We start from the raw sequence: 25,434 nt of genomic DNA on the forward strand, positions 1-25,434 counted from the left end.
TGAAAAGAATATTAATGATAGTCTTAGAATTAAATCCTTCATAAGAGTAATTTCATGCAGTGTGGTTAAAAAAAAAACACTTTATATTTTGGACTTGAAAAATTGCTTCTCTCTGTGTATCTTCTTATATCTTACACATACTAATGTGTTGAGTCTATCAGCACTCCTACAGAGTAGGAAAGGCTTCACTGATGTACTAATTAATCTTCTTTTTACTCCAGGAAACATTTTATATCAAAAATTATATGAAATTCCTTCAGCTGTAGCTGTATTTTAACTCCTACACTTTTAATGTGTTTCATTTTAAATAGACATAGTATAATTACGGAGCATGAATTATAGTCTTTGAAAAAGCTGGAGTCAACTTGGCGGGAGGGAAACAGAAATATCTGAAAGGGCAAGGTTGTCAGTGGGCATAAATCAGATGATTGACACCAGCAGAGCACAGTTATCCTAATAATTATGATATCAAAATGGTTACATCAGGGAAAAAGTCCCTGACTGAGTCCCGTTCTGGCCTCTGGCATACCCAGATCCACAGCAGTGTGGGAGTTCTTTATGCATCAGTGCATTGTTAATAAAACATTAAAATTATGTACAAATTCATTAAGATTCATGTAAACATAAATATAGAATATAATTTTAAAATGTTAGGAAGTTAGCAAAAGTAAAAATTATTGTGTAATCATTTTGAAACTCATAATTTGATTAGAGTAAAAAATGTAGATTTCTGATTCCTTTGAGGCATCTCTGTTTATCTTCTCTTTCTGAGAAAACTAGCTGATGTTCTGTCAATGGGTAAGTGGCATGAAAAAAAAGGCATCTTTTTGGTCCTGTGTCTTTTGGATGGAGTACCTGGTAACACTTCCACTAAACCAGTATTAGAGGATGTAAACTGTGGAGGGGACTTCCCTGTCTAGCAGAAGGAAAGACATTATACTTTCTTATTTACATTCAAAGTCCTTTGTGGCTTTGATATGAAATGGTATAATGTGAATTTTCCCAAAAGTCTCAATTCTATGGTTTCATCTGAACATATCACCCTCAGAAAAGAAGGGTTTTCTTTGACCCTATGTGGTTGCCACTACTGATGAGCAGATATCCAATGCACACAAGTTCAAAACTTTCTGTTAGCGTGCCCTTCCACTGCAACCTGCATCTGCTCCTGTTCCCATTTCTGCACATTGGAGAGTAAGTGGATATACAGTCTTTGTGCGTTCTCACTGTCTATGGCAATGACTTGGAAGGCAATGAATCTGCTTTTCTGTTTTTTGTGACTAGCAGATAGTACTTTAAAAATAATTGCATATAGGTTATGGGTAGCAGTCAATCCTGATGGAAAGCATCTGAAATTCCTGAGGAGTTCTAGGATGCTAGCTGAGATGTATCTATCAAAAGAGAAAGTCACATCAGTTCCTGAACTGAGGCTTTACTTTGGGTTATCAAATGCAGTTTACCATAACTAGATCTGAATCCATGGATCGGTGTGTGCACTTTGATTGCGCCCCAGCTCTACCTAAGGACTGGGAGCTGGGTGTGCATCGTTCCTCCCTGATTCCTTTCTTCTCTAATTCCCTCTCCATAGTGAGAACTCAACAGTCTGTATCGTATCTCATTTCTCATTTTCTTTTGAGAAGTCAGTGACAGGCCATTTCACTGCAGTGTGAAGTATGAAAGGGCACAGAATCCAGTCGTTCCCTACTGGAGGAATGGTATGTCAGTACGGCTTGTTACAATATCTGTCTTTGCCAACAATTGTACTTAATGAAACCAGAGACCTGCCACACTTGTGGCCTGGAAGAGACGATGATTAATGATATACTGGTGCAAAATTAATAAGTAAAGCCAATGTAATTTAGCCTAGCAAAAATTATATATTTTCCATAATAAACAAATGGAGACGTTGGCCAAGGAACAAGCAATATGCCTACAGGGCTGTAATAATGAATTAGTAATCTCTTTTGATAGCTTTGAAGACATTTGAGACTTGCTGGGTTTTTCACGTTGGCCAAGGAACAAGCAATATGCCTACAGGGCTGTAATAATGAATTAGTAATCTCTTTTGATAGCTTTGAAGACATTTGAGACTTGCTGGGTTTTTCTAAATTATTCTTGTTAGAATTGTGGAGTATAGTCCATTGATTTTATATTAAAAAGATTTAACTACTGAACGTCTTGCAGGGAATTCACAGGTTTAGTAAAGATGTACAGGGTCTGATTCACTACTGAACTTTTGCACCTTGATGTTCTACTTTATGGTACAAGGGGACATGAGCTCAGCTGATGTATCTGCTAAGGGATTCCTGTAACGTAATGTTTCCATTTTCCCTGGTATACAAGTATTGTCAGATGTCAGCAAAGCACATTTGTTTCTCGGTAATAAACTGCAGTTCTTTCAATAAGTTTTTGGAAGAAAGGCAGGCAAGGTCTGGGTTTGTTCCATTGTAGTGTAGGCAGTAGTTTTGCACCTGGCCAGATCCCAAAATGAGAGGCGTAAAGATAGAATAAAGTCAGTTCTCATGCTCTGCGTGAAGTTTGCGACACTATCCTGTCAATCCCCCTCCCAACTGCTTTGACCAACTGGCTTTTATAGTTGGCAAACAGAAAAGAACAGAGAGGTGAGGGAATAATTGCCTGATCAAAGGAACCAAAGTAGGCATCTCTTCTGTAGACACTGCAATTATCTCATAGATGCGCTGATTTTCCAAGAACTTCCTCAAAGCTCCCATTTGATGTGGAAGTGTTGAATGATAAATCAATACAAAGGAAACTAAATGTTTCTGTCATTCATCTACTTTCAAAAAGAGGTGTTAAAAAGCAGAAGCCCAAATATTGACAATGTAGCCATCCAGAAGACAGTAGTTCAAAGAACTTGTTCAGAGAAGTGACTGTCTACAGCAGATTAGAAGGATGGGGTTTATTTTTAGTTTATCCTTAGGAAAAATAACCCCGTGAAGTTTTACTAACACTTAAATGTAATGGACACTACTGTGCTTACAGTTTGATCTCCGTGCTTCCATTGCCTTCGTAGGTTGACATTACTATGGCAGTAAAACAGCTCCTCCCCTCTCCACCTACCTTCTGCTGCTTCTTCTAGAACTATTTAGAGCAAAGGAATGGAAAAAAAGAACCATATTTATGTTTGTCTGGGATATTTTTTTCTGTATCAATAAGAGAAAAGAAAGATCTTTTGAATCATCTAACTATTCTAAAATTAGCTTTCCCAGTCTTAATTTCTAGCACTTTGTGCAGCCGCGTTTCAAATATTTCAAGAGAGTTTCTCTGAATTTCTTTTCCGAGTTTGCTTCACGGACTAATACATAGCGTTTCACTTTTGAGATATTTTTCAGGCTGCATTTGATTTTCCTTCAATGACACCAAACCCTTATTTCATCCAAAAACCTTGTTTTGTTTGTCCCATCTGTTTTGAAGTCTCTCTGCAATCATTTCACTTTTATTAGCTACAGCTGTTTTTCTCCTACTCTTGGTCTTTCTCCTGTGTTGCCCAATAATATAATCTGAATTCCAAGAGTGCTACCCAGCCCTTTTTTGTGAAGATCATTTCTGATTTGTGTTCTGGTTTTTTTTTAAATTGAAAAAAATCAATATCAAAAGTGAATCCTGTCCTTTCAGGACATAAAGTTATTCACATTGTCACTCACTTCAAAATCAATAGGCAATCTATTCCCAATAAATATATCAAGGATAAGGTAGATTTATATTTATTACAGAGAAATGGGTTAAAATTATTTATTTATGTATTCTTATTATACAGCTTTAAGAGTGGTCAGTCTGAACTTAATCTTATTTAGTTTATACATCCATAACGTTAAAAGTATTCCAAAGTAAAATCAATACAATATTCATGTATTAAATGTAAATTAATGTGTTATATATTAAACTATATAACTGTATTAAATATAAGTAAGGAAATAATTAAATTTGACATACAGCTATGAGCAATATGTTTATAAAAATTAAACAATGTTATTAAGTATGAATAAAATATAAACAATTTTTTTCTAGAAATTTATTAGGTTGTGTTTCTATTCTGCCTGAAGTACATCAAATAGTCTACAGACATGACTAAATCATTGTATGCTGTGTCAGCTGGATTTTAGGTAAATTGCAAAGATGTTGAGCACAGTATCCTTAAAAAAAGGCAATTCCTGCATTGGCCCTAGAGGATTAAGGTGCAGTGGGCAGTGAGTTCTCTTACTGCTGTGTCTATGTCTCCCTGTGACTATGGGATATTTCAGGGACATTTAGTGTATAAACTTCTCCCAGCTAATATCTGCTTGTGTGTGCAGGTCCATATCAAGGCATTATCTGCTACCGTTACTTATTGGCAATTAAAAAAAAACACTGATTCAAAATATAACCCATTTTCATCTGTAGCATAAATACTTATCTGGATACTAGAGAAAATTATTTAAAGAATACAAAAATAATTCATTTTTCAGTATTACTTCTGTTTGCCAAATTAAGATCAACCCTCCTTCCATGGCCGCTACAGTTCCCAGGGAGCACTGTTTTTTCGTGTTTGCCCTGAGAATTTATGACATCAATGTAACATGATGCTATTGCTTACACTTCTTCATGCTGGGAATCCTGAATCCTGCACACCTTCTCTGGCTTACGCTACAGCAACAGGACAGGATGTGACACAAAGTAAGAGTGCAGAAGAATATTATCAGAGATGCTTTTCACAAGCCGTGCTAGCTCTTGAAAGTGAGCTGCGATTTTGGATCTGTCAGATGGGAAGTTTTCATCTCTCTGATGCCTTCTCAGTTTGATCTTAGATTGTTATATCTGATAAATGGGGTAAAATTCAGTGATAACCTGTTTAAACTGTATGAAACATCTTTTGAAAGGGAAAAAAAGATTAGGATCTAGAAGAGTTTTTGAGATGTGGGGATTCAGAGTGAGCTTGATAGACCGCTTCTACCAAGAATCAGGGAACACAGAAAATATGTGAAGTAGGGCTTGATGCACCACTGCAAGGGTAAAGGGAAAGAGACGGGTAGGAGTAAGGCGGCAGCCCGAGGAGCAGTGACACATTGCGGACTGAGGAAAAACCTCCCTGTAGAGCAGAGGGAAGCATGTGCAGAAATGAGCAGAAGCAAGATCCATCCTTCAGCAGCACTGAGTAGCTCTTGAATTCGGGAAAACAGCCTGAGCTACCCTATATCCGAGATAAAGTGTCATGGCACTTTAAACATCAGACATTCAAAGGAGTACTGGAAACACACTGTTGTGGATTTGCAGGGGTGAGGAAGGCAAATTAAACACCTCAGAAATCTTGACATTGAAATTCCTTGATTCCAGTGTTGAATTGCTTTTTGTCACTTCCAGTTTTAACTTTTGTTCTGCAGTTTTAACTCAATGCAGTGTAACATTACCACCTCTGCTCAGCCAATTATCCACCTGAGTATAAGAAATATGCATTTTTAATGATCTAGTGGCTTAATCATAACAGCACTTGGAATCATTATTCATTTCGGCAAACCCAAACCATTTTTAAATGTTACACTGCTTGTTTGAGATGTTTTTTCCTATTTTTCTTTTATCCTTCCACCCTTCTCATTTTGTAACTACCTTCCTCCTGGCTGCTAGGAGTTTAGTTTTCTTTTTCAGATAGTTTAACGGGCCTGTGCCTGAAGAGCCTTTCCCTGAATAGCAACACTGGAGAGTAGGAACGCTATTATCTGGAGTGAATTGGCAAAACCTATTCAGGCTAGTGAGGGTCAGAGATGTAGATTTAGATTTTGAAAGTGGCAGTTGGTGAGACTTATAAACTGAATTGTTTTTGGAACTAGCCTTGTGTCTGTATTAAAAATACTTGCTTGGCTCAGCTGCTGAAGTACAACTCCTGATCAACACAGGTACTGGGCAAAAGTCATTAGTGTGGGTGTAGTGATGACAATAATGTGTCAGCCTTTGTGTGGGGTGTGCAGGGGTCTGGGTCCTTTCCAGGTGAGATCTATCTGTTTTTCTACTTCCTCTGTGGCATGGTGAGATCACGCAGACGTATTTCACCCAAGTCCCTGCCTTTTCCAGTCATCTGGAAGACTGTTTGTACCTCATTTCCACTACTGCTGACCACAGTATACACTGAAACTGAACCACAGGAAGTTCCACCTAAACCTGAGAAAAAACTTCTTCACTGTGAGGGTGACAGAGCACTGGAACAGGTTGCCCAGAGGGGTGGCAGAGTCTCCTTCCCTGGAGATATTCAAAACCCGCCTGGATGTGATCCTGGGCAATATGCTCTAGGTGACCCTGCTTGAGCAGGGAGGTTGGACTAGATGATCTCCAGAGGTCCCTTCCAACCTCAACCATTCTGTGATTCTGTGATTCTGTGACACGTGGCTGGGGGGAGGAGGGACTGGAATTACTTGTGAACTGGATGTCAGTGGGCTTGTTCCAGAAAATTTCTGTAATACTTAAATACTGTAGCTGATGACTTTTCAGGAGATCATTTGAGCTCTCTGGTGCTCGGATTTTCTACTGGTCTGTAAGCTAGCCTAAAAAGAACACCGTACGTTTCAGTCATAAGCTTTGCTGATACAACACATTAGCATAGATACTCTAAGAAATGTTCCTATTTGATAAAGCTTTGCTGATAATTTTGCTGAGTAATTTTACTACACAGCTGATCTCTAGCCATGGGAGGTCAGTACAAGCTAAGTATACAAAAATGTGCACTTATGAAACACAGAATATATATATGCGTTTTTGTGAATAAAGCTAGATGTTTAGTCTAAAAATAGTCATTGTAAGTCCTAGTAGGGGAAATGAATTTGGTACTGGAATTCATGTTGTGAATTGCATAATTATCATTCGGCTCAGTGTTCTGCAAGTATGAAAGACATAAGAAGGCCTATGCTTCATTCACATGTGTCAGAATAAGAGAAATAATATAGAGAGATTGTCTGAAACATTGCAAATATAGCACATGTAAATGGATCTTAAGTATGCAGCTTTGGAAGTAGAGAGTTCACAAAATTTGAAGTTAATTTTCTTAAGCCCAGAAAGCATAAAGACTGTGAAAAAACCACAGGTTTCAGAACTTGTTGTCTCCAGTCTCTAAGTTACACCCTTTCGCACATGCTTGTGTTCATATTGGCAAATTATCAAGGTCTGCTTATCAAACAACGCTTCTTGTCTCAACCCTTAGAAAAGCTCTGTCCCATGCATGGACAACTTTCCAAAGCTGTTCCACAGTGTAAATTCCCACTGAAATTAAGGGCTATCACAATCATAACCACACTTCAGTGAATAAAGAAGAGTGAAAAAGCTTTTCCTACTGTCCAACGTGAACCTGCAAAACTCGTACTGTTGCCATTGCCCCTTGTTATGTTCTCTGCCAGTACCACTCGTTCCTAAAGTGGTTCCCTTATCTTAGCTACTGCCCTTCAAGTAGGCTGCTATTAGCTCATCCCTTAGCATTGACCTAGGCTGAATCAGCCCAGCTCTCTCAGCCTCTCCTTGCAGATTATGTGCTTTCTGTCCCTGATAATCTTTGTGGCCCTCTGCTGAACTGTCTCCAGTTTCTGCACATGCCTCCTAACCTGGGAGGGCCCCCAAGACCGGACACGGTATTCCAGTTGCTGCCTTACCGGTACCAGGCAGAGACAGGGAATAACTCTCTCAGCCCCTGGCCATGAACCGGGAGGTGGTTTCTCTTATTTGCAATCTGAATGTCTTACTGGCTCATATTCAACCTGACATGCACTACAGCCGCACATCCTTTTCAGTAGTGTTGACGCTCAGCCAGTCACTTCACAGCTGGGACTGATGCAAGAGACAGTTTCTTCCCAGATTCAGAACTCTGCAATTCTAGTTGTAGTAAGGAATAGCCGTAAAGGTATGGTCCAAGTCCTGTTTAGTAGTGTGTTTATGGAAAATTTAAATTTTCAGTCACAATAGAAGTACGTGCAAAAGGAGAAAATATTGCAAGTCAGAGATAATTAAGTGAACGGACATAATGGACATAAACATGTACCTGAAATGAAGCAGAACAAACATTGACAGAAAATAAAGCATGGGGTGGAAAAGTTGACTAGCAGAAGCTTATAATTAAAATATATTTAAAACTGTCAACGCACATAGTACAGCTTAGTCTATCATACAAAATTGTTTATTATGCAGACAAAAGTCAGAGCTTTGTGGTTGTTTCTGCATCATTCTCTTTCCTGCACTTCCCTTCCCAATTTGTATGTGTGTGTGTGTGTCTTTTTGGGTTTGCCTCTTGTCTAAAAAGAGTGTTGATTACGTGGCAAAGAAGAATACACCTCTTGCAGTATTCTTCGAAATACTGAAATAAAGGACAGCAGGAAGCTGGTAAATAATTTACAAGTTTTTGAGTGGTTCATAAGACCTTGTATTTCAATTGTAAAATTGCAAGAACAGAGATCATCAAAAGGCAGAAACTGTCTCTTCTTCTTTCTCTGTCTCTTCTTTCTGTCAGCTTATCTTATTTTCTCTTTAAAGGAGAAAGCCCTGGACTTAAGAAAAAACAGCCCAAGATGAACTTTTACTCTTTTTTTTTCCTCCAGAAAGAACATATAATACATCTTTATTATAATCTTAAAAAAAGACTCTCAAACGGAAATTTTCTCAAACAAAATAAATTACATAGAACTGGAGGGAAACAGAATATAGGAAATGGTTTAAATGAGTCTCACATTTTTCTTTCAGACTATTTAATTATTTTGTTTTCTTTTATAAGAGTTTAATGAAAGGTAAGAAAGATTGTTTTAATTACAGTTGATACAATAGAATCAAGTCAGTAATAACTTGACATAAAGCCATGGGGCATACTTAACAATTACAGTATTAAAGGTCCTTCACTGAACTAGAGAAATCTCCCAATAAATATAATGAAGCTAGATTTATGAATCAAGAATAGAACACTCTTGGAGGTAAATAGCATTTGCTACATATAGATTTGGATTAAAATTATTTGAAACTGGAGCTATTCAAAGCCTTATACAATCTCAGTGGAAAGATCTAAGCTATAGAAAAAGCAGCTGGAACTACGCGTTCCTGATAGGAGTAAGTGGCCAGCCTAGCAGATTTTTAAATAATGTTCTTAAGATACCACTACTATAGATCTCCAAGGATGGAAAAGATAAGGTGTGACTGGCAATGATGAGGTGAGGAGCTGAGGAAAATACAGAGGGTGAGCGCAGATGACCCAAGCGGTCACTTCTAACTCCACTAATATACAATTCTGTGAAAGCAGGCTGCCGTTTCAAGCACTGTTTCTTTCAAACAATATGGCGAAACACAAGTTCATTAAGTGAGAGAAAAAAGTACTGACTTTTTAAATAAGGTATGCAGATCATATATTTCTCTAAAAACAGCCTATGTGGCAGCTGCTAACTTATTTTAAACTAATGTAAAAAATCAGATAAATTTTTACAGAGTACCTTTGATTCACCTCTAGCATGTCAGAATTTGAATGCAATGAGGAAATGGAAGTCTTATTCTTGACAGTCGTTAGACTAAGACTAAGAAGTTGGAGGTGCTGATGTTTTTTGTGTCTGTAAGACTTACTGTAAAAAGGGGAATCATTGTAAAATGTGCATATTTTGTATGTCTTTCTTATCCAAGGAAAAAGTAGCAAAATCACTGTACGTGCAGTTAGGTGAACCTGAATACACTTTTTGTCATTCATTATGTATTAAGCTTAATCCAAAAAAAGCACAAAAACTGACTTATACAAATTCAGAAATATAGGTTTTCTTTTTAGTTCCTCAAAAATGTTCTAAACTTTTGTCTGAAAAAAAAGACAAGCAGAACAGAAAGAAGCCATTGCTTCTTTTTCTGAATTCTCAAATGCTGCATTGCCCTTTTACATTCCCATTTATCTCAGGGAGCAGGTAGCATAACTCTTTTTTGAGCAGTTCTGGGAATGATGAAAGATATATCAATATGTGATTGGAAGAGGAATTTATGAAATACGTTATTTTACGTTTTTTATATTATATAAATATTTTATCACTGAGTGTCTCAATGCTTCACTGAATTTTTTTTTTACTAGACTTCAATTACAAGTAAAAATAATGGTCTATTGTATGCGTTTATACAACTCCAGAAGGCTTCATATGAAAAGACAAGCAGGACAGTAAACCTAGTTAGGGACCAGAAAGACGCTAGAACATCTGACTACAGTGCTTCTGTGACACAGGTAAAAGCAGATAAAGATGTTTTAGGATGCCCTTGCACACAAATACGTAATAGGCAAGGAGATCCTTTCTCAATTAACGGATTGCTCCTTACCTGGGCAGGAAGACTTCTGATGAAAGATAGCGACTAGATCCGTTGTACTTCTCTCTCCATTCCCCAAAAGGCTTTGATTTGAAAGGCAGTGTGGCCCAGCAGATTGGACAGATCTGGTCGTATGGGGATCTGTGTTCTAATTCTGCTTCAATCGGTGCCAACCTCTATGGCCAGGAACAAATAATTTCCGACTTCTATCTCCATGACTGCTCTTTGTCTGATCAGATAGACTTGTCTCTTAATGTGCGTTTACACATTCTCGGTTCTGGTGAAGATTTGATTTTGGCTGAGGGTACATGACCTAAATCAAAGTAATCTTAGATTTACCGATGTGACATGCATTTTTCAGTGCATTCATCTCTCAGTTAGCTAGATTACGCTATTTGTTTCTTAGCATAAGTTGCCATAACCATGAGTAAGTCTGTGTTCCTTATTTGATTTAAGAAAAGTCAAAAATGTTACAACATTCTTTATCTTCATTTGAAGATATTTCTTTTCCCTGATTTAGAACTAGAAGCCTCTAAATTGGAGCCATCAGTCCAAACAGTCAGTATAGCAACGGACAAAAATAAATGTATGAAACGTAATTTATCTCTCCTTTGTTTCTAGAAATACTTTCTTGTTAGAAGAGCTTGCCAGTTTTGTCCTCCTCCCCACCCCCGATTAAAGAAGGAATTAAGGCAAAAAGAAATTACGTACAATGCCCGAGGTCATCTGCTCAGTTTGGCAAATTCAGAACTAGAACTTAGATGTCTTGTCTCTGATATTCCTGCAGTAGCTAATAAACAGTACTGTGCTCTTCTGTTTCTTTCATCTCTTTACATAAGTGATTTTTGAAAAGTCACTGCTCTAATCCTCTTTTTTCTTCTCCTCTGCATCCTTTGATTTTCTCCTTAATCTGCTTGCTCTATAGCTTTCTGCTTGTCCTTTCTTACAAGTTGCAGTTCATGAACAAGAAGTAAAGAGGGAGAAGGATCTTTGAGGCTTGAATGAGACTTTCTGTGGTAGGGTCTTTTGAATTCATTGGATAGAGCTTTTTCAGGTAGAATATGACCGCAAATTCTAGCAATAATACATAACTGCAAACGCAGTACACTTTACTGGGTTGGTCCATAATGCACAAGCGTTGCTTGCAGGGGTAAGGGTGATCCCCCACGGCTGACAGCTGCGCTGCTGGCTCCATGCACTGCACCACAGCGTTTCCTGCTTATGTCTGTCACTTAAGTTCTCAGTACTGAAGTGGAGATTATGGCACAGAAGGAATACTTGTTTCATGGGAACTCTTTAGAAAGATACTTTAAAGTGATATGTGTTTAATGTATTAAAATTGGGTTTAAAGTGCAAAATCAGACTCTTTTCAAGCATGATAAACTGTCAGAGTCACATACATGTTCTATACCACTTTGGTATACGATCTCACATGCACATAATTTGTCTGAACCAGATTAGATGAACACGCTATTTATTTATTGTCTTTAACTTTCTTCAGGAATGTCCCAGCGGTGTTGTCAATGAAGACACCTTCAAAGAAATTTACTCTCAGTTCTTTCCACAGGGAGGTGAGTACTTGGCATACATAATTAGTATAAGAATGTATGGAGAATTATGTTTCTTAGTTTCTAACTCCTGTAAAATAGCCTATTGTTCAAATCAACAAGACGATTGTACTGAATTCTGTTTGACCTCACAGGTTACTTGATGGCTAGACCCATTTAAAGTTATATATTTCAGAATGAAGTACAACGATATCTACAAGATACCAGTCTCCAGTTATGAAGTTACAACTTGGGTGTATAAATTTTTGAAAAAGAGGTATTTCTGAGTAGGTTATTTATTTTTAAACTTTCTGTGTATTCCTCATTCTCTTTCATTCCACAAAAACTTTCACAGTAGGAATTAAAACTGTAGGAGGTAGTATGGGTATGAGCCAGATTCAAATGTAGTATCAAAGGGAGAAGCCCCGTTGACTTTTATGGGGTTTCTCTACTTAAATGAGAGGTTTTTTGTGCTACTCTAATTTTGGTGAAGTCATTTCTAAGGGTTTCATTACTTTCTTTATCTTCATTATCTTTTAGTGCAGCAAAGATAACCAAAAGGTGTATCTTACAGAATGTTTTGCCTTGAACTGCAGATTTTCATTTAGTTTGCATTATTTTCTTCTGTTTTCTTCCTCTTCCTCTTTCCATTCAATTCTCTCTCTTCATATTCTCCTACAGCACTTCAATCCTAGCTCTTCATCTGCTCCCACAGCTCTTGAGATTTGCATGTTTCATTGAGACTGTTCATAGCTCTTCCTTTTCACTTACATTAAAAAAAAAAATCTTTAATTAGTAGGAACGTAAACTCTGCCAGTTAGTTTTATATTAAATAAAAACCTAGAAGGTAAAGAGCAACATTCACTGTGGATTACCATCACTGCAATCCTTAGCAAGTAAGCGTACTCAATAGGTAAGAACAAAAGGCTAAAAGATTTGACCTGCCTACTGATTATTTCTGTATCTAAGCTTTTAAAGCAGGCTAACAATTACAGTTTCAAATATTATATTTTTTAGTTACCCTGACTTGTGAAAATAACTTCTATGCATGTGATTTACTTCACCATAGAAACTTAATATAATAGCAACAAAATATATAAGATTTGTTGCACTCAAAATTCTTTATGGTCAAAAGTAAAGTTAAGAATTTGTTGTTAGTATAATAGGAATCTTAAAAGCCTAATCTCTGTTAGTCCGGATCTAATTGTCATAGAAAAATAAAGAATACGAATGCAGTTAAAATTGTTATACACACACTTAGTTTCTACCCCTTTTCCTGGTATTATGCGCACCCTTCCACTGCTCCTGAGCCTTATGGTCAGTGGTTTCATTCTGGGGAAAGTAAGGACGGTGAGTTGTCAGCATCTGGAGTCCTTTGCCGGGGGGAATATGGTGGCCTCTTTCATGATGTCTTCTTCCTTGCTCTAGGATACACTCAGGGTCATTTTTATATGTTTTCTAACATGCTTTTACACCTTTTTCTTTCTTCATGAATCTGCAGCTCCACATGACATCTGAATTGACTATACGTAGTTTGTTCACATATGTTAAATACTACTGCTTTGTTCTCTTTGGTACTCCTAAAACCAGTTATGTCCAGCTCCTGGTCTGCATTTCTCTAACTGCGCACTAGGAAGTTGTTTATAGCCCTGGGGTCTCCAGTGCCAGCCTGTGCCCCATTCCTTACCATCCCAGGACTGCGCTCCTCCATGCTGCATCCTGCATCTCCACTGCTCAAGGCCTCGGCTGTCATACCAGCCCTGTATTTCTCTACACTGCATCGTTGTGTTAGAGTCATAAACATCTCATTCTACGTAGAGTAAAGGCTTGTTTTTGCTGCCTATATAAAACTATGATTGTGTGTTATATAGGTTGAGTTATAAGATAAACAGAAGTAAAACAAATCGTCCTTAGATACCTGGTCAATTAGAGAAATTGCAGTCACAGCTAAACCAATTAAAAGAAAGCTGCAGGCAGGTCAAGAAAGGTTCAGGCAGAGCAAGCCTGATAAGCCTCTGCTTGAGGTCTTGAAAATTCAGTACAAACCCTGTTACTAGCAATGGCAATACTATATTAACGAGGTACGGGGTTACACTATCTGCTGCCATTTCAGCAATGGCTTTCCCTTATCTGCAACAAGGGTACTATACTTTTGGGCAAAAACATGCTTCTCCCTCTTGCTTCATTTAATTTTTGTAAAATATAGTAGAAAGATGTCTTAAAAAATCAGCATCCCATAGACTACTATAAATCCCTAGCTTCCATTCATTTTGGAGCCCAAACAGTGAAGTTCTTCCCACAAACATCAAGTCAAAACTCTGGTTTGTTTCTGAGGTGTTAATATCATAAAGTTAACTGTCACCTCTACAGCACCTTAGGCTTTACTGAAGTAGAGAATCTTTTTCTATAGGTTTTTTTGAAAAGAAGCCCAATGCATTTGTTTTTTAGCATGGTAAGAAAGTATCAAATCCAGATAATTCATTTGTCAGTAATATATGTTGTTTTGCACTACTAATGGGATTTTTAGATTTTTTAAAATAATTGCAGAGATCTCAATGAGGATCGTTGAGAAGCTCTCCTTCATCAGAAGCCATTTCATTCTGCTTTCCATGTTCAATAGCCTGCACTCACAGGTGTGCAGTATAAATAGTGCACATAGTATAAATACAATGTACACTACTGCATAAACAAATCTGCAAACTTTATATAGTTTTGCTCAAAAAATCAGGAAAAGTATTCAGAGGTAACAGCAGAAGAACTGGTTGTCCTCTCAAGTGTAGCAGCTCACATCAGTATGTTCCCTATAGCTGCTGTGGGCTCAGTGAAATTGGAATCTTTCTCTAGAAAGAAAGAGAAATGTTTATGTTTGCTCAATGTATTTTACATAAAAGACAGTTGCAGATATTTGAATGTAATTAGTACCAAAATCCTAAACTTTTCTGAGGGCTTAGTTAACAATAGCTCTCTTCAAACCATTTTGAGTTTTTTATGCTGAATGTCTGACACTCTTAGTTTAAAAAAAAGCTCATATTTCAGTGCAGAGTGAGTTTTTCAGAAACACTCAAGATCCCATTATCCTAAAAGAATATAATAAAAACAATACTACCTTCCATAGGGACACAATTAGAATAAATTAGAACTGCTTCACAAAGTGTCTTGCAGAAATTTTATCCCTTTACAAAAGTCAGGAATTTTGTGTAGTCACCTTTGGGAAAAAGATGTATTTCCCAATCTTCATGAAAACTAATTTTTACGTCACTTTATTTTGTGGAACTGTGCAAGACAAAAGTTTAAGTGACATTTTAAAATTGTATTCATCCTATGGATGGGTATATTTCAGCATAAGAAGTACATTTTATATAATTATTTTCTATTCTCTTACATCCATATTTGATTTTTTGATTTTTTAAGAGACTTGAATAGTTTATACAATTACTAATCCTAATAGATAATTACTAAGATAATGATTTTTTTCTTCTGTGATCATAGTTAAACTCTTGGGGAAATAAAAATTATAAGTTTATGACAAATTTATGTTTTACTTTCATTTTCTTTCTTTTTTTAAAAAACGAATATTTTTATACTGTTTAAAACATAACTGTATGAAAAGAGAAAGAAATAGGTTTTATAGTGTAATCCTTACCTGGTCATCATTCCTCAGGGTTCAGCTCATGAAGATTTTCAGCAGCCGTGACCACTATAGTAATTTCAACTGGATAGAGCAAAGAAAGACCCTATATTATACCAAGAATCATAAGGACATATTTTTATATTCTTTCCCACTGGATTCGTTCTGATTTTCACTAGTCTTTCATCAAATTTTTTCATTTCATTCTGTAGATTCCTATGTTGATTTTTGCCATTCTGTGCGAGGTATGGGAACCAGAATCTGTTCTTTGTTCCTCAAAATAGTAAGGATATCTTTCAAGCACAGTTAATTGTCTGTATTTTTATATCCCTGCATGTTAACAAGCAGGTGAGATCATCACATCAAAGTGTCTAATTAAACAGTCAGATTAGATATTTAAATCTTCAAATGTATTGCCAAGATATTGCATACAGCTGAGGCCTTTGGATTTCAGTTGCACTTTTAATATTGATTTTGTTTATGTCTGGATATTAAAAAGAAAAGAAAAAAAAAACTTTTATAATTGCAGAGTAGGGAGGAACATGTTCGTATGTCTCAGAATCAACACTAATATGTACGTACATCTGTGTCCCAAATGTCAATGTAATGCAAAAACAGATACAACTGGGTGTATCGTTATAACTATTCATATCGTTTAAGCAAATGGAATGATATTGTTTAACATTTGAGCTTTAGGGTGACCAAGTAATCATCAAAAAGTCATTTTCCCAGGCCATGCAGCAAATCTACCAAGGGACTTCCAGGACTAACCAGGAGAAGGGCCAGGAAGAATAAAAAGGGGACAAGGAATCCATAAGAAAAACAAAGGAGATGAGAGAGGATTGCAACAAAATGAATGTATTATAAAAAGCAGAAGTTTTTGAAAAGCTTTCTCTGCTAGAAAGGCACTCCAGTGGAGGTAACTTCTTTTTAGTGGGAAAATGTTGCTGTATAGGTGAATGAATAAGCCCCATTAGCTCCCTTGCATTCATTCAACACGCAGTTCAATTGATTGTCTGAAATGTAACTTGGGACTTGTTCGTAGACTTACAGGTCATAGATAAGAGTCAACACTGAATAATTGTTACATTCCTCCTCAGCTATGAACAGAACAGCTTATGTTCATGATTCGATGAGGGATACTGTTGAATACATAATGACTACCATTTTTTTGTCTCCGATATTTAAGATTCTTTAGTGCGTATCTCAAAGGAATTAGTATTTTATATCTATTCCTGCCTCAACCTGTCAAAATATTAATGTAGCCTACTAGTTATGATATCAGGACACTGAAAAGAAACCATAGTTCATGCTGAAGTAAAGCTTTTGTCTACTGTGATTAGTGTTGAAGAGTTAGCGGGAGGAGAAATCACATGCAGTAGCACTGGTTAAAACACTAGTGTACCATGTCCTTACAATGTTTTCAAAGACAAAATTTCAGAGATCTTCAACAGATATTTTATCTGAACAAACAATCCTGAAAAAGACCTGAGAATTTTTAAAAAGTTTTTCAAAAAAGGTTCCTAGAAAGAAAAAATTCAGCAAATACAGATTTTTTTGTGTGTATATACCATCATACAAAAACAATATTAAATTGCATCATATGTGGGCAGCAAACAGTAAGAAAAAAAGTGCTTTAACACAGTGATATTCATTATAAATCCACAGAAAATATTTAGGAATATGTCACCTATTTATGAAATGAAAGCCAATAGAATGGGAAGATACATAATAATTAGTTTACAGTAATTATACCTCTATAATATTTTTCTTCTGGAAGATGGTTCAGAGTATATTCTGTTGCACAACAGATGTCTCAGCAGATTATGTAAAATATGACTATGATAACCCTAAATATAAACTGAAGTCAAAGCATTTAAATTTTTCAGTTAAAGTGAGAATTTGTATGTTAGGTCATGCCTTCAGCAATTATACTGGTGGCTGGCTACGTGCATGGATGAATTAATGTCTCAATAGTATTTTTTTTTTTTTTAGTTCACTGAAAATCCATTGACAGATGCAGCCAGGGTTCAAAGGCTGCAGAGTTTGATCTTGTTACAATTATTTCATACCATAAGAAATTAAAATACTGAGGTAAGATCAGAGACTTGTCTTACTAATGTCAGGTCTGAATCTGTGAGGTACAAAGTTTGGAGCTTTAGTTTATTTGGTTTCCTGAAACCAGCATGGCATTTTGATCTCACCAAGGTGATTACTCAGTTGAATTCAAAAGAATTGTTTGGGCTGTGACAAATAGTTTTCTGGATTAATATGAAAGGTAAGTGGTTTAGTTCCAAGAAATCAGCAAAAGGCATCTCAGCAAATTTTCGTTCATGGAAAATGAAAGACAGCACGTGTTGTGATGGAATGGAAGGAAGAACAGGAGGTTCAGTGTAAGGAAGGAAGAACAGGAGGTTCAGTGATTTAAATCACTATCCTGGATTTAAATAGGCGTGACCAAAGTGCAACAGATGAAAACTAAAAGGCTGAGCATTTTTTAGCAATTGCTACTGTTTGAGAGAGCAGGTATTTTGATTATCTGTTATAGAAAGTTTATTTCAAAGCATTTGCTGCTGGACCAAAATACTCTAGGGAAAAGACTTCCCTTGTAGTATTTATATCCTGACTGAGATTGTTCTGTAGCCTCAGGAAGAATAATCTTAATTTGCAGGGCAAGGTTGTGTTCCTCTTTGATTTTGCAGTCATGGCTGTGGCCAATAGCATGAATTGTCTTTGCCTCAGTTCCTCACCTATAAAATGGAGGCCACAACACTTCTCATCTTACTAGAACTTTGTGTGGTTAATATTAGTTAACCTAAAATTTGTAGAAGAATGAAGTGGCAGGACAAAGCATTGTAAGTAAGCAGTACCTCCCTCAGCCTATATTAATTTGCATGGTTTTGGGAGAGGCAAAATACAGAGAGCAGAGCTGACTTCCCGTAACCTTAGCAGCTGGTGATTTACATCAGGAGGGCAATCTCTGGAGAAGTTTTCCATTTCCCCTTATAATGTATTATTCCTGGAGCAGTTTGTGTCTCTCAGAAGCAATTTAGTAGAAATGGAAAGATGGATGTTTATGAAAACTTATATTGACATATTTACATTGGATGCCGTACTGTGCTCCCAAAATAAGCCCAACATGCACTTGTCTATGGGTTTGAAAAGTAAACACATAATTGGTGAAGGGATCATTTGTTTACGAATAAATAAGGTTGTTTTTTAGAGTCTTATTAAAGACTTTGCTTAGTCACCGCCAGTTTTTTCAGTTTTTAAGCAGCTGCCTCTAACATGGTGTTCATAGGGAATAAGCTGCAAACTAGCTTTAAGAAGCTGCTTCTCTGGATAGGATTTTATTTTACCTATGGGCCGCTGTTCAAAAGTCAAGTGTATAAAGCAAAGTGCTGAAGTTGTGCAGCAGGAGCCTCAGCTGTGGCGTCTCTCCTGCAATTGCTGCGTTGAGTATGTTGAGGAGCTTCTGACGAGCTCATCTTCACCTTGGGTAACAGCCTGTCTTCAAAGTAAAAACAATGCAGCAGATGCACAGACGCTAGTGTCTGTTTCCTTCGTTTAAAATGAACAAATGAACACATTTTTCTTTGTTAACACGCGACATAAATCTACTATCACGGTCATGTAATTGACAAAGCAGAGCTCTCAGTAGCACAAGTTGTTTCAGAGTACAGTCACATGACTTCTTTGCCATCCTTTCAGATAATGGTGACTACTACTTTGCATACAGAAATTATGATGAAAATTAGTACAGACATTCTAGCTCAGATGTTTATAACTCCCATTCCTAACAATGTAGTTACCTGTACACTTGCACTTATAATGTATCCCTCCTCCTTTGCTAAAAAAAAGTTAAAACTGAGCTGAAAATTTAGACTTGCTGGTATCAATTTTTTCATGCAATGAAATTAAATGAAATAAGATGTGCTCACTGCAGACTATTCTTACTGTTTTAAATTCTAGATTCCACAACTTATGCACATTTTCTGTTTAATGCATTTGACACCGATCACAACGGATCGGTAAGTTTTGAGGTAAGTGCTACTGTTAGTTCTTTCGCTACAATTGATTTGTGCGTGCGTGTGTGTGTGTGCGCGTGTGTGTTTTTCACATTAAAACTTTACATTGTGTGGCTCAAGTGTCAAGCTTTTCTGATGTATTTGAGAAAAGTCAGTATTATTTCACAATTGTATATCCCAGACCTGTAACTGAAACTGTGCCACTATGTAATATTTTTTTAATAAATCTGTTCATTTAAAAGGCAACCTAATTTATATGCAAGGTACCTAAAGGAATAGTTGTTCTTCCTCATTGCCTCCTAAAGCTGAGAAGGACTCTGAACTCCAACTGATGTGAGTGAGGACTACGCAGCCAAATAAGGATTGCTCACACACACTATTAGTTTTTCAGGAGGAGGCTGTACAAAAATGGCTTTAAGGCAATTGTATTTAAAAGTATAGGAGAAGTACAAGTTTCTGCAAAAGAGCCATTATTTTAAGCTACAGAATTAAAACCACTCAGTTCACCTGAAAAAAAGGACATGCTTGTTTTGTCATGTTTTGCTTTATGTTTTTTGTTATTAATGAGTAGATAATATCCTTATACAACTTGAAATTGCTTTGCTATTAAATACACCCACTTAAATGTCTTAGAAATGTTTTTATGATTTACTTGAGTGAATGAGGTTGTGAGATTTGAAAATTTTTAAAGCATTTTCACTGTTTTATTATTGATGTAATATGGAAGGAGAAGACTTTGCCAAGCAAATGCACTGTGATTACAAAACCTAAACCTCAACTAGGAATATAGCCAGCACATTTTGTCGGGGATTATTTGGGTTTATTTGAAAAAACAGGAAACCCTATCTGCCTTTTTACGGTCAGCTGAAATCAACGGCTTCCGTGTGAAACTACAAGCAGGAATGGAGCTTTTATCTATCTGCACCTTTTGTACATGAGCTGTTTCTACACGGAATCCTTCTGATTAAGTTAGCAGAGGCAATGCTGAAAATTATTTAGCATCAAATTTTGAGAAGCATTTCTGCTGTGATTTTCGATCATTGGAGAAAGTGAGAATGAAAGGAGATTTTTATATCTTTCATGAACTATTTTACTGACATTTTTATCTCAGAAAGACAGCCTTAAGAAAATGCAGAAGATGTAAAGCATTTTAAAGGGATTTTAACATCTCAAAATACAGCCTCTTGTACAAAAAAGGCTTTGGAATAAAATAAAATAGGAAAACAAATAAGTTGTGTTTTGTTCATCACCAGAACAGACATTCCCCAGCTAACTTCTGTTCAATATCCGCTTAGACACAGTGACCCAGGCTTTGATCTCATTTACACTAATTGTAAATCCAGCATAACTCAACTGCTGTCAAAAGGATCTAGCTCTGGGTCTTTGTAACACGTAGCAGTTTACTACTTGTAAACTGTATGATGGGGATTCTAAAATCCTTCTCCTCCTGTTAAAAATGTTTGCACTTTTTCCAAACATGTGAAAGTAGCTGTGAATTGAGAAAGCAGAGGAAATGTGAGAAATACAATCCCGTAATTTATTTTCTGCTCAATTTGTATCCTATTTGTAGTGGTGCCATGTTTTTTCAATACCAATCCATACTCTCATTTTCTAACTACTATCAGCACAAAAAGTGGAGAAAAAGGGGCTACTTTAAAAATTTGGAGAATAAATAATCATTCATTTCAAGTTACTTTCTATAACAAAGGCCAGTGTAGCACTAAATATAATTTAATGTAACTATGATCCATGAAGGAAAATATTCTTTGGCCCTCTTCTATGTAAAATGGACATGAAAACTTAAATTGGTACTGGGAGAACTAAAAATATACCTGATAGGTAAGAGTGGTATCTTCTGTCTGTTGCACTCTCCTTTTTCGAAATATGCTGTAGTAGCTGGAATTGAGAGAATGAAGAAAGAGATCATTTTTTCTAGCTTTTTTATCCTTTTTCTTCAAATTTTCAACCATCAGCAATGAGGTGTTAGACTTTAGCACAACCTTGTATGACTTAAATACACCTTTATTGGATAAGGTTGCTTAGTGAGATTGCTATGTACTTAAAATTTTGCTCATCCCTAAATCTATATACTTTCTGATAAGTTTCAGTCTCTCCAGCCAAAGCTATTTAACTTAGCATAAAAATAAATATTCATGGAAGGAGCTGCTCGAAGCTATCTCTCCGTGTCCCATGACCACGTCAGTTCCTCACCTTTATTCATGTTTTCTTTTGAGACTAACTCATTTCATTAGTTATGCAAAATAGTTTTTGCTTTAACATGAGGGATAAACGTATTTTCTGAACACCCAGCGGCCCCGCTGTTAACAGGCCCTTCTGGCACATTAGTGAACTGGGTTCAAGTTCTTTTTTCATCATATAAATGCGAAAGCAAGTTTTCCACTTGCTGCATGAATATTGTAACAACCAAAGCAAAATGAAATGGGCGTTCATCCCCCAATCCCTCTTTTCTTTTTTTTTTTTTTTTTTCACCTTATGGAAGACTTAATACAGTGTTTATTTCTGACAATTTCTGGTCGTTCAGAACTGCATATAAGCCAGGCTCAGGAAAGCCTCATCTGAAAGCTGTGCAGAAAAGAAGTGTAAATGAAGTCTCAGGTATGTTCAGCAGAATTAGAAGAGATGGAAGCCTCCTCTGGGCAGACATACAAAAGCCATAGGAGTTTTAGTGATAAGAAATAAGAGCTTGTAGGCAACTGAGTAAGGTGTTAAAGATTTCAGCTCTTCTGGTCTTAGGCACCTGACTGATACACTTCGTATCTAATGGTGACAACCACAGAAGCCTCCTTTAGAAGCCTTTCTTCCACTGATTTTAATTGGAGAGTGGAATTCAAACTAGATTTATTTGGTTGGGTAAATTTAGGGTTATGGCACAGCTCAGTGACAAGTTTGAGGATGCTGAGGTTCTTTAATGGTGTGTTAAGACACTAAAAGTTGTAAAGCATCACATAAATAGTTTTGAAAATCTGGAGAGTTACACAGGAAAAGTTAGGAAAGTTAAGGCTAATTATTTTAAGAACTATAGCCAAAGGTAAAGCATATTGTGCCCACATGCAAGTATTCAAATCAGTGTCCTTGGTTTGCTTTAGATGCAGATTAAGGTCCTTCTAAATGTGATCTTGATGAGAAGGAAGTCACTCAGTAAACCCATGGATTCTCAGTGCCTTAAAATATAAAGCTGTGCCTAAGTGCAATGGTGATGTTTAAAGACTTTTGTCATTTTTAAGCAAAAACAAACCTGTATTCATTTTTCCAAACATGATTATCTCTTAGAAAAGTTCGTGGTGACTTTCTGATGGCTTTATTCCTCAATTATTCTCTCAAGAGAATTCTGCATTAATAGATTACATGTACATAAATAACAAACATGCTAACTCAAATCCATAGGAGAGCTCAGAATTAACTTATCTAGTTATGTCTTCTTTTGTGTTGCTTAAGATCAAACACAACTTTGGTATTTAATTAATAATAACTATATTGTACATTCACTATCTTCAAAATAGTAACATGAGAGTAGCAGTTTCATGAATGTATCCAAGCATCATTCTCTGCAGTAAACACAAAAGGATTTTGTTCATGTCCTATCTGAGTCAAGCTAATTTTTCTAAGGACAGTGTTGATCTCATAAGCATTTTAAACACAGCTGGTATAACATAGCTAGAGAGAGGCATTTTTTCCTCTTAACAGCAGTTCCTCCAGGCCATCGATGACCTTCGTTGTCTTTATTGCATCAGTGCTCCACCATTTCTGTGGATAAATAACAGACATCCATCCCCAAAATTCACTGCTTGATTCCTTTCTGAAACTCTAAAAGCTAAATTCAAAAATGGATTTATGTGCCTACCTACTTGTTCTGGCCTTGAACAAGACATAAATGAACACACACTCAGGTGGATTAATTTTAAGCTTTCCTATGGATTTAAGATAACATACTATTAAGCTTGTTACTTAATGCAATAGTTCTCCCCAAGGACTTACCAAGGGAGGAAGCAAGCAGAAAGTCATCAACAACTTTGTTAAGAGATAATTAATCACTGTTGGGGGAAAAAAAAAAAAAAAAAGGAAAGTTAATCCCAGGTTACAACCAGAAGTAGTGTAGGTTCTATTCAGCTCTGATGCAGAAATGTGGACCAAACAAACAGAGGCATGAGGCTCTAATGTGGGTGCTATGATGCTCTGCTTTACAACACTACTGAGACATCCGCCTTTCTTGTAACATCCGAGTTAGGCACAGGAGAGTTCAGCATTTAAATGGGGTTCTCACAGATACCAGCATGCTTAGCAGGAAGCTAGAGAGTTGGAAATGAGAAACAGTGTGGTCAGAACTACGGGAAAGTACCAAAGCACAGACTCATGTGCTTATAATTCTGCCATCACAGACTAAACAGAGACCTGACACAAAACTTACTAACACAAAATGATAAAAACAAAGGTGTGAGCTCCAGCCATTCTCTGGAGTTTTAGACCCCTTTGTGACCCTAGATCCGATGTACCTCTGATTAGGTGCTCAACTAGGCAGGACTGTCTCAATATGAATGGCCAGTGTTGATACTACTGATGTAAGTATCTGAGCAGTATTGAGAATCTTGCTTTATAAATAAAGTTTTTAAAAGTAGACTCCCTTTCTCTGCAAGAACCAGAATCCCTTTCTCTGCAAGAATCAGATACCTAAATCAGAAAGAAAAACACATCTGAGTAACGGAGAGTTTGGTTCATGCTCATATGCTAGATAAAGCGGAATGCATGATTCATTGAGTCACTGAGTTGTTACTTACAAGTTTATAGACACTCTCTCTGTACTTAGCTGCTGTCTCAAGTACTGTTGCTTTCATTTGGTGCTCTGCACTGGCTTAACAGCTAACATACCTATACGGCATCTGATAATGCATTGTCTTCCACCATGCTGGGTCTGTCCTTTTCTCTTTGTGAATCTAGCCCTGAATGCCCTATGGATTTAGCCTACATTCAGTGAGTCAGATTTTCCATATCTATATAACTGTGTTGCTATGTTCTTAAATTGCATAAAAGTAAGACAAGTTATATAGAAAAACAAAAAAACAAAAAACCCTTCCTAACTGATCCTTATTCAGCTCATCACAATTTCCTGTTAGCATAAGTCTTTTTTAATGTTTCTGAGATGGACTGCTCTACCAGGGAATTCCAGAGAACTTTCAGATAGGAGCAATTTACCTGGCATTTTTCAGAGGCATGGATGCAGTGTGGAAGGAGGTGACCTACCATTGCAAAGTTTAGATCACACACCTGGAAGTTTTTGAGTTGTTCCGGATTTTAAAAGGATACAGTTCTTATAAAATTTAGAACAGTATATAAGGACACTATGTAAAGTGTAGTGTCCTCTATATGAGGATACAATGCAAAATAGCATAAAGTCAAGCTTTGATAATGTATGATTTTTAACACTGATGATAGAAGGGCTGGCTTGTGAATGGGGACATAAATGGTGCCAGGAAGCCGGCTAATGTAGGGGTGGTGCCTCAGAAAAGGAAGACAGAGAAATAAAACAGATATGTTTTAAGCATCAGAGCAAGTACAAAAACGTTGCTGGTGCCAAATTAAAAATAAAATCAGAGTTCTGAGATATAAAACAGTTATTGGAAATCTCTGCAGAGGACTTCAGGAAAAGCTATATCAAGAATATAAAACAGTACAGAAAAGATGAGAAGAAATGGTGCTGAATGTAAAAAGGTAGATTGCTAATACTATAATGTGATCAAATCTGTTCTGAATTGCTTGAATATTTTAATACTTAATAGTACAGTGTTAAAAGCTGTTTGGAGATTTAACCCTGTGACCCTCAATTAGTCATTGAACTACAGACAAGACAAGTAAAATTCTTTCAAGATTCATGTATTCATTTACCCCAAAAGGCAAATGTACCAATAACACAGAAATTTGTGACAGACTAAGAAAACCC

General features: G+C 36.6%; 1 protein-coding gene across 7 annotated transcripts in view; it reads left to right on the forward strand.

Annotated features, from left to right (window-relative positions):
* Positions 1 to 25,434, forward strand: part of KCNIP4 (potassium voltage-gated channel interacting protein 4) — a 434,674-nt gene that overhangs the window by 399,109 nt on the left and 10,131 nt on the right. For all 7 annotated transcript variants that reach the window (XM_068943280.1, XM_068943281.1, XM_009673308.2 and 4 more), the window contains 2 exons: positions 11,780 to 11,849; positions 19,426 to 19,496. In XM_068943280.1, the coding sequence (XP_068799381.1) occupies positions 11,780 to 11,849; positions 19,426 to 19,496 (141 nt within the window). The remainder of the gene's footprint in view (positions 1 to 11,779; positions 11,850 to 19,425; positions 19,497 to 25,434) is intronic.

The sequence above is a fragment of the Struthio camelus genome, chromosome 4, assembly GCF_040807025.1.
Source record: "Struthio camelus isolate bStrCam1 chromosome 4, bStrCam1.hap1, whole genome shotgun sequence".
In the NCBI taxonomy this organism is placed as follows: Eukaryota; Metazoa; Chordata; class Aves; order Struthioniformes; family Struthionidae; genus Struthio; species Struthio camelus.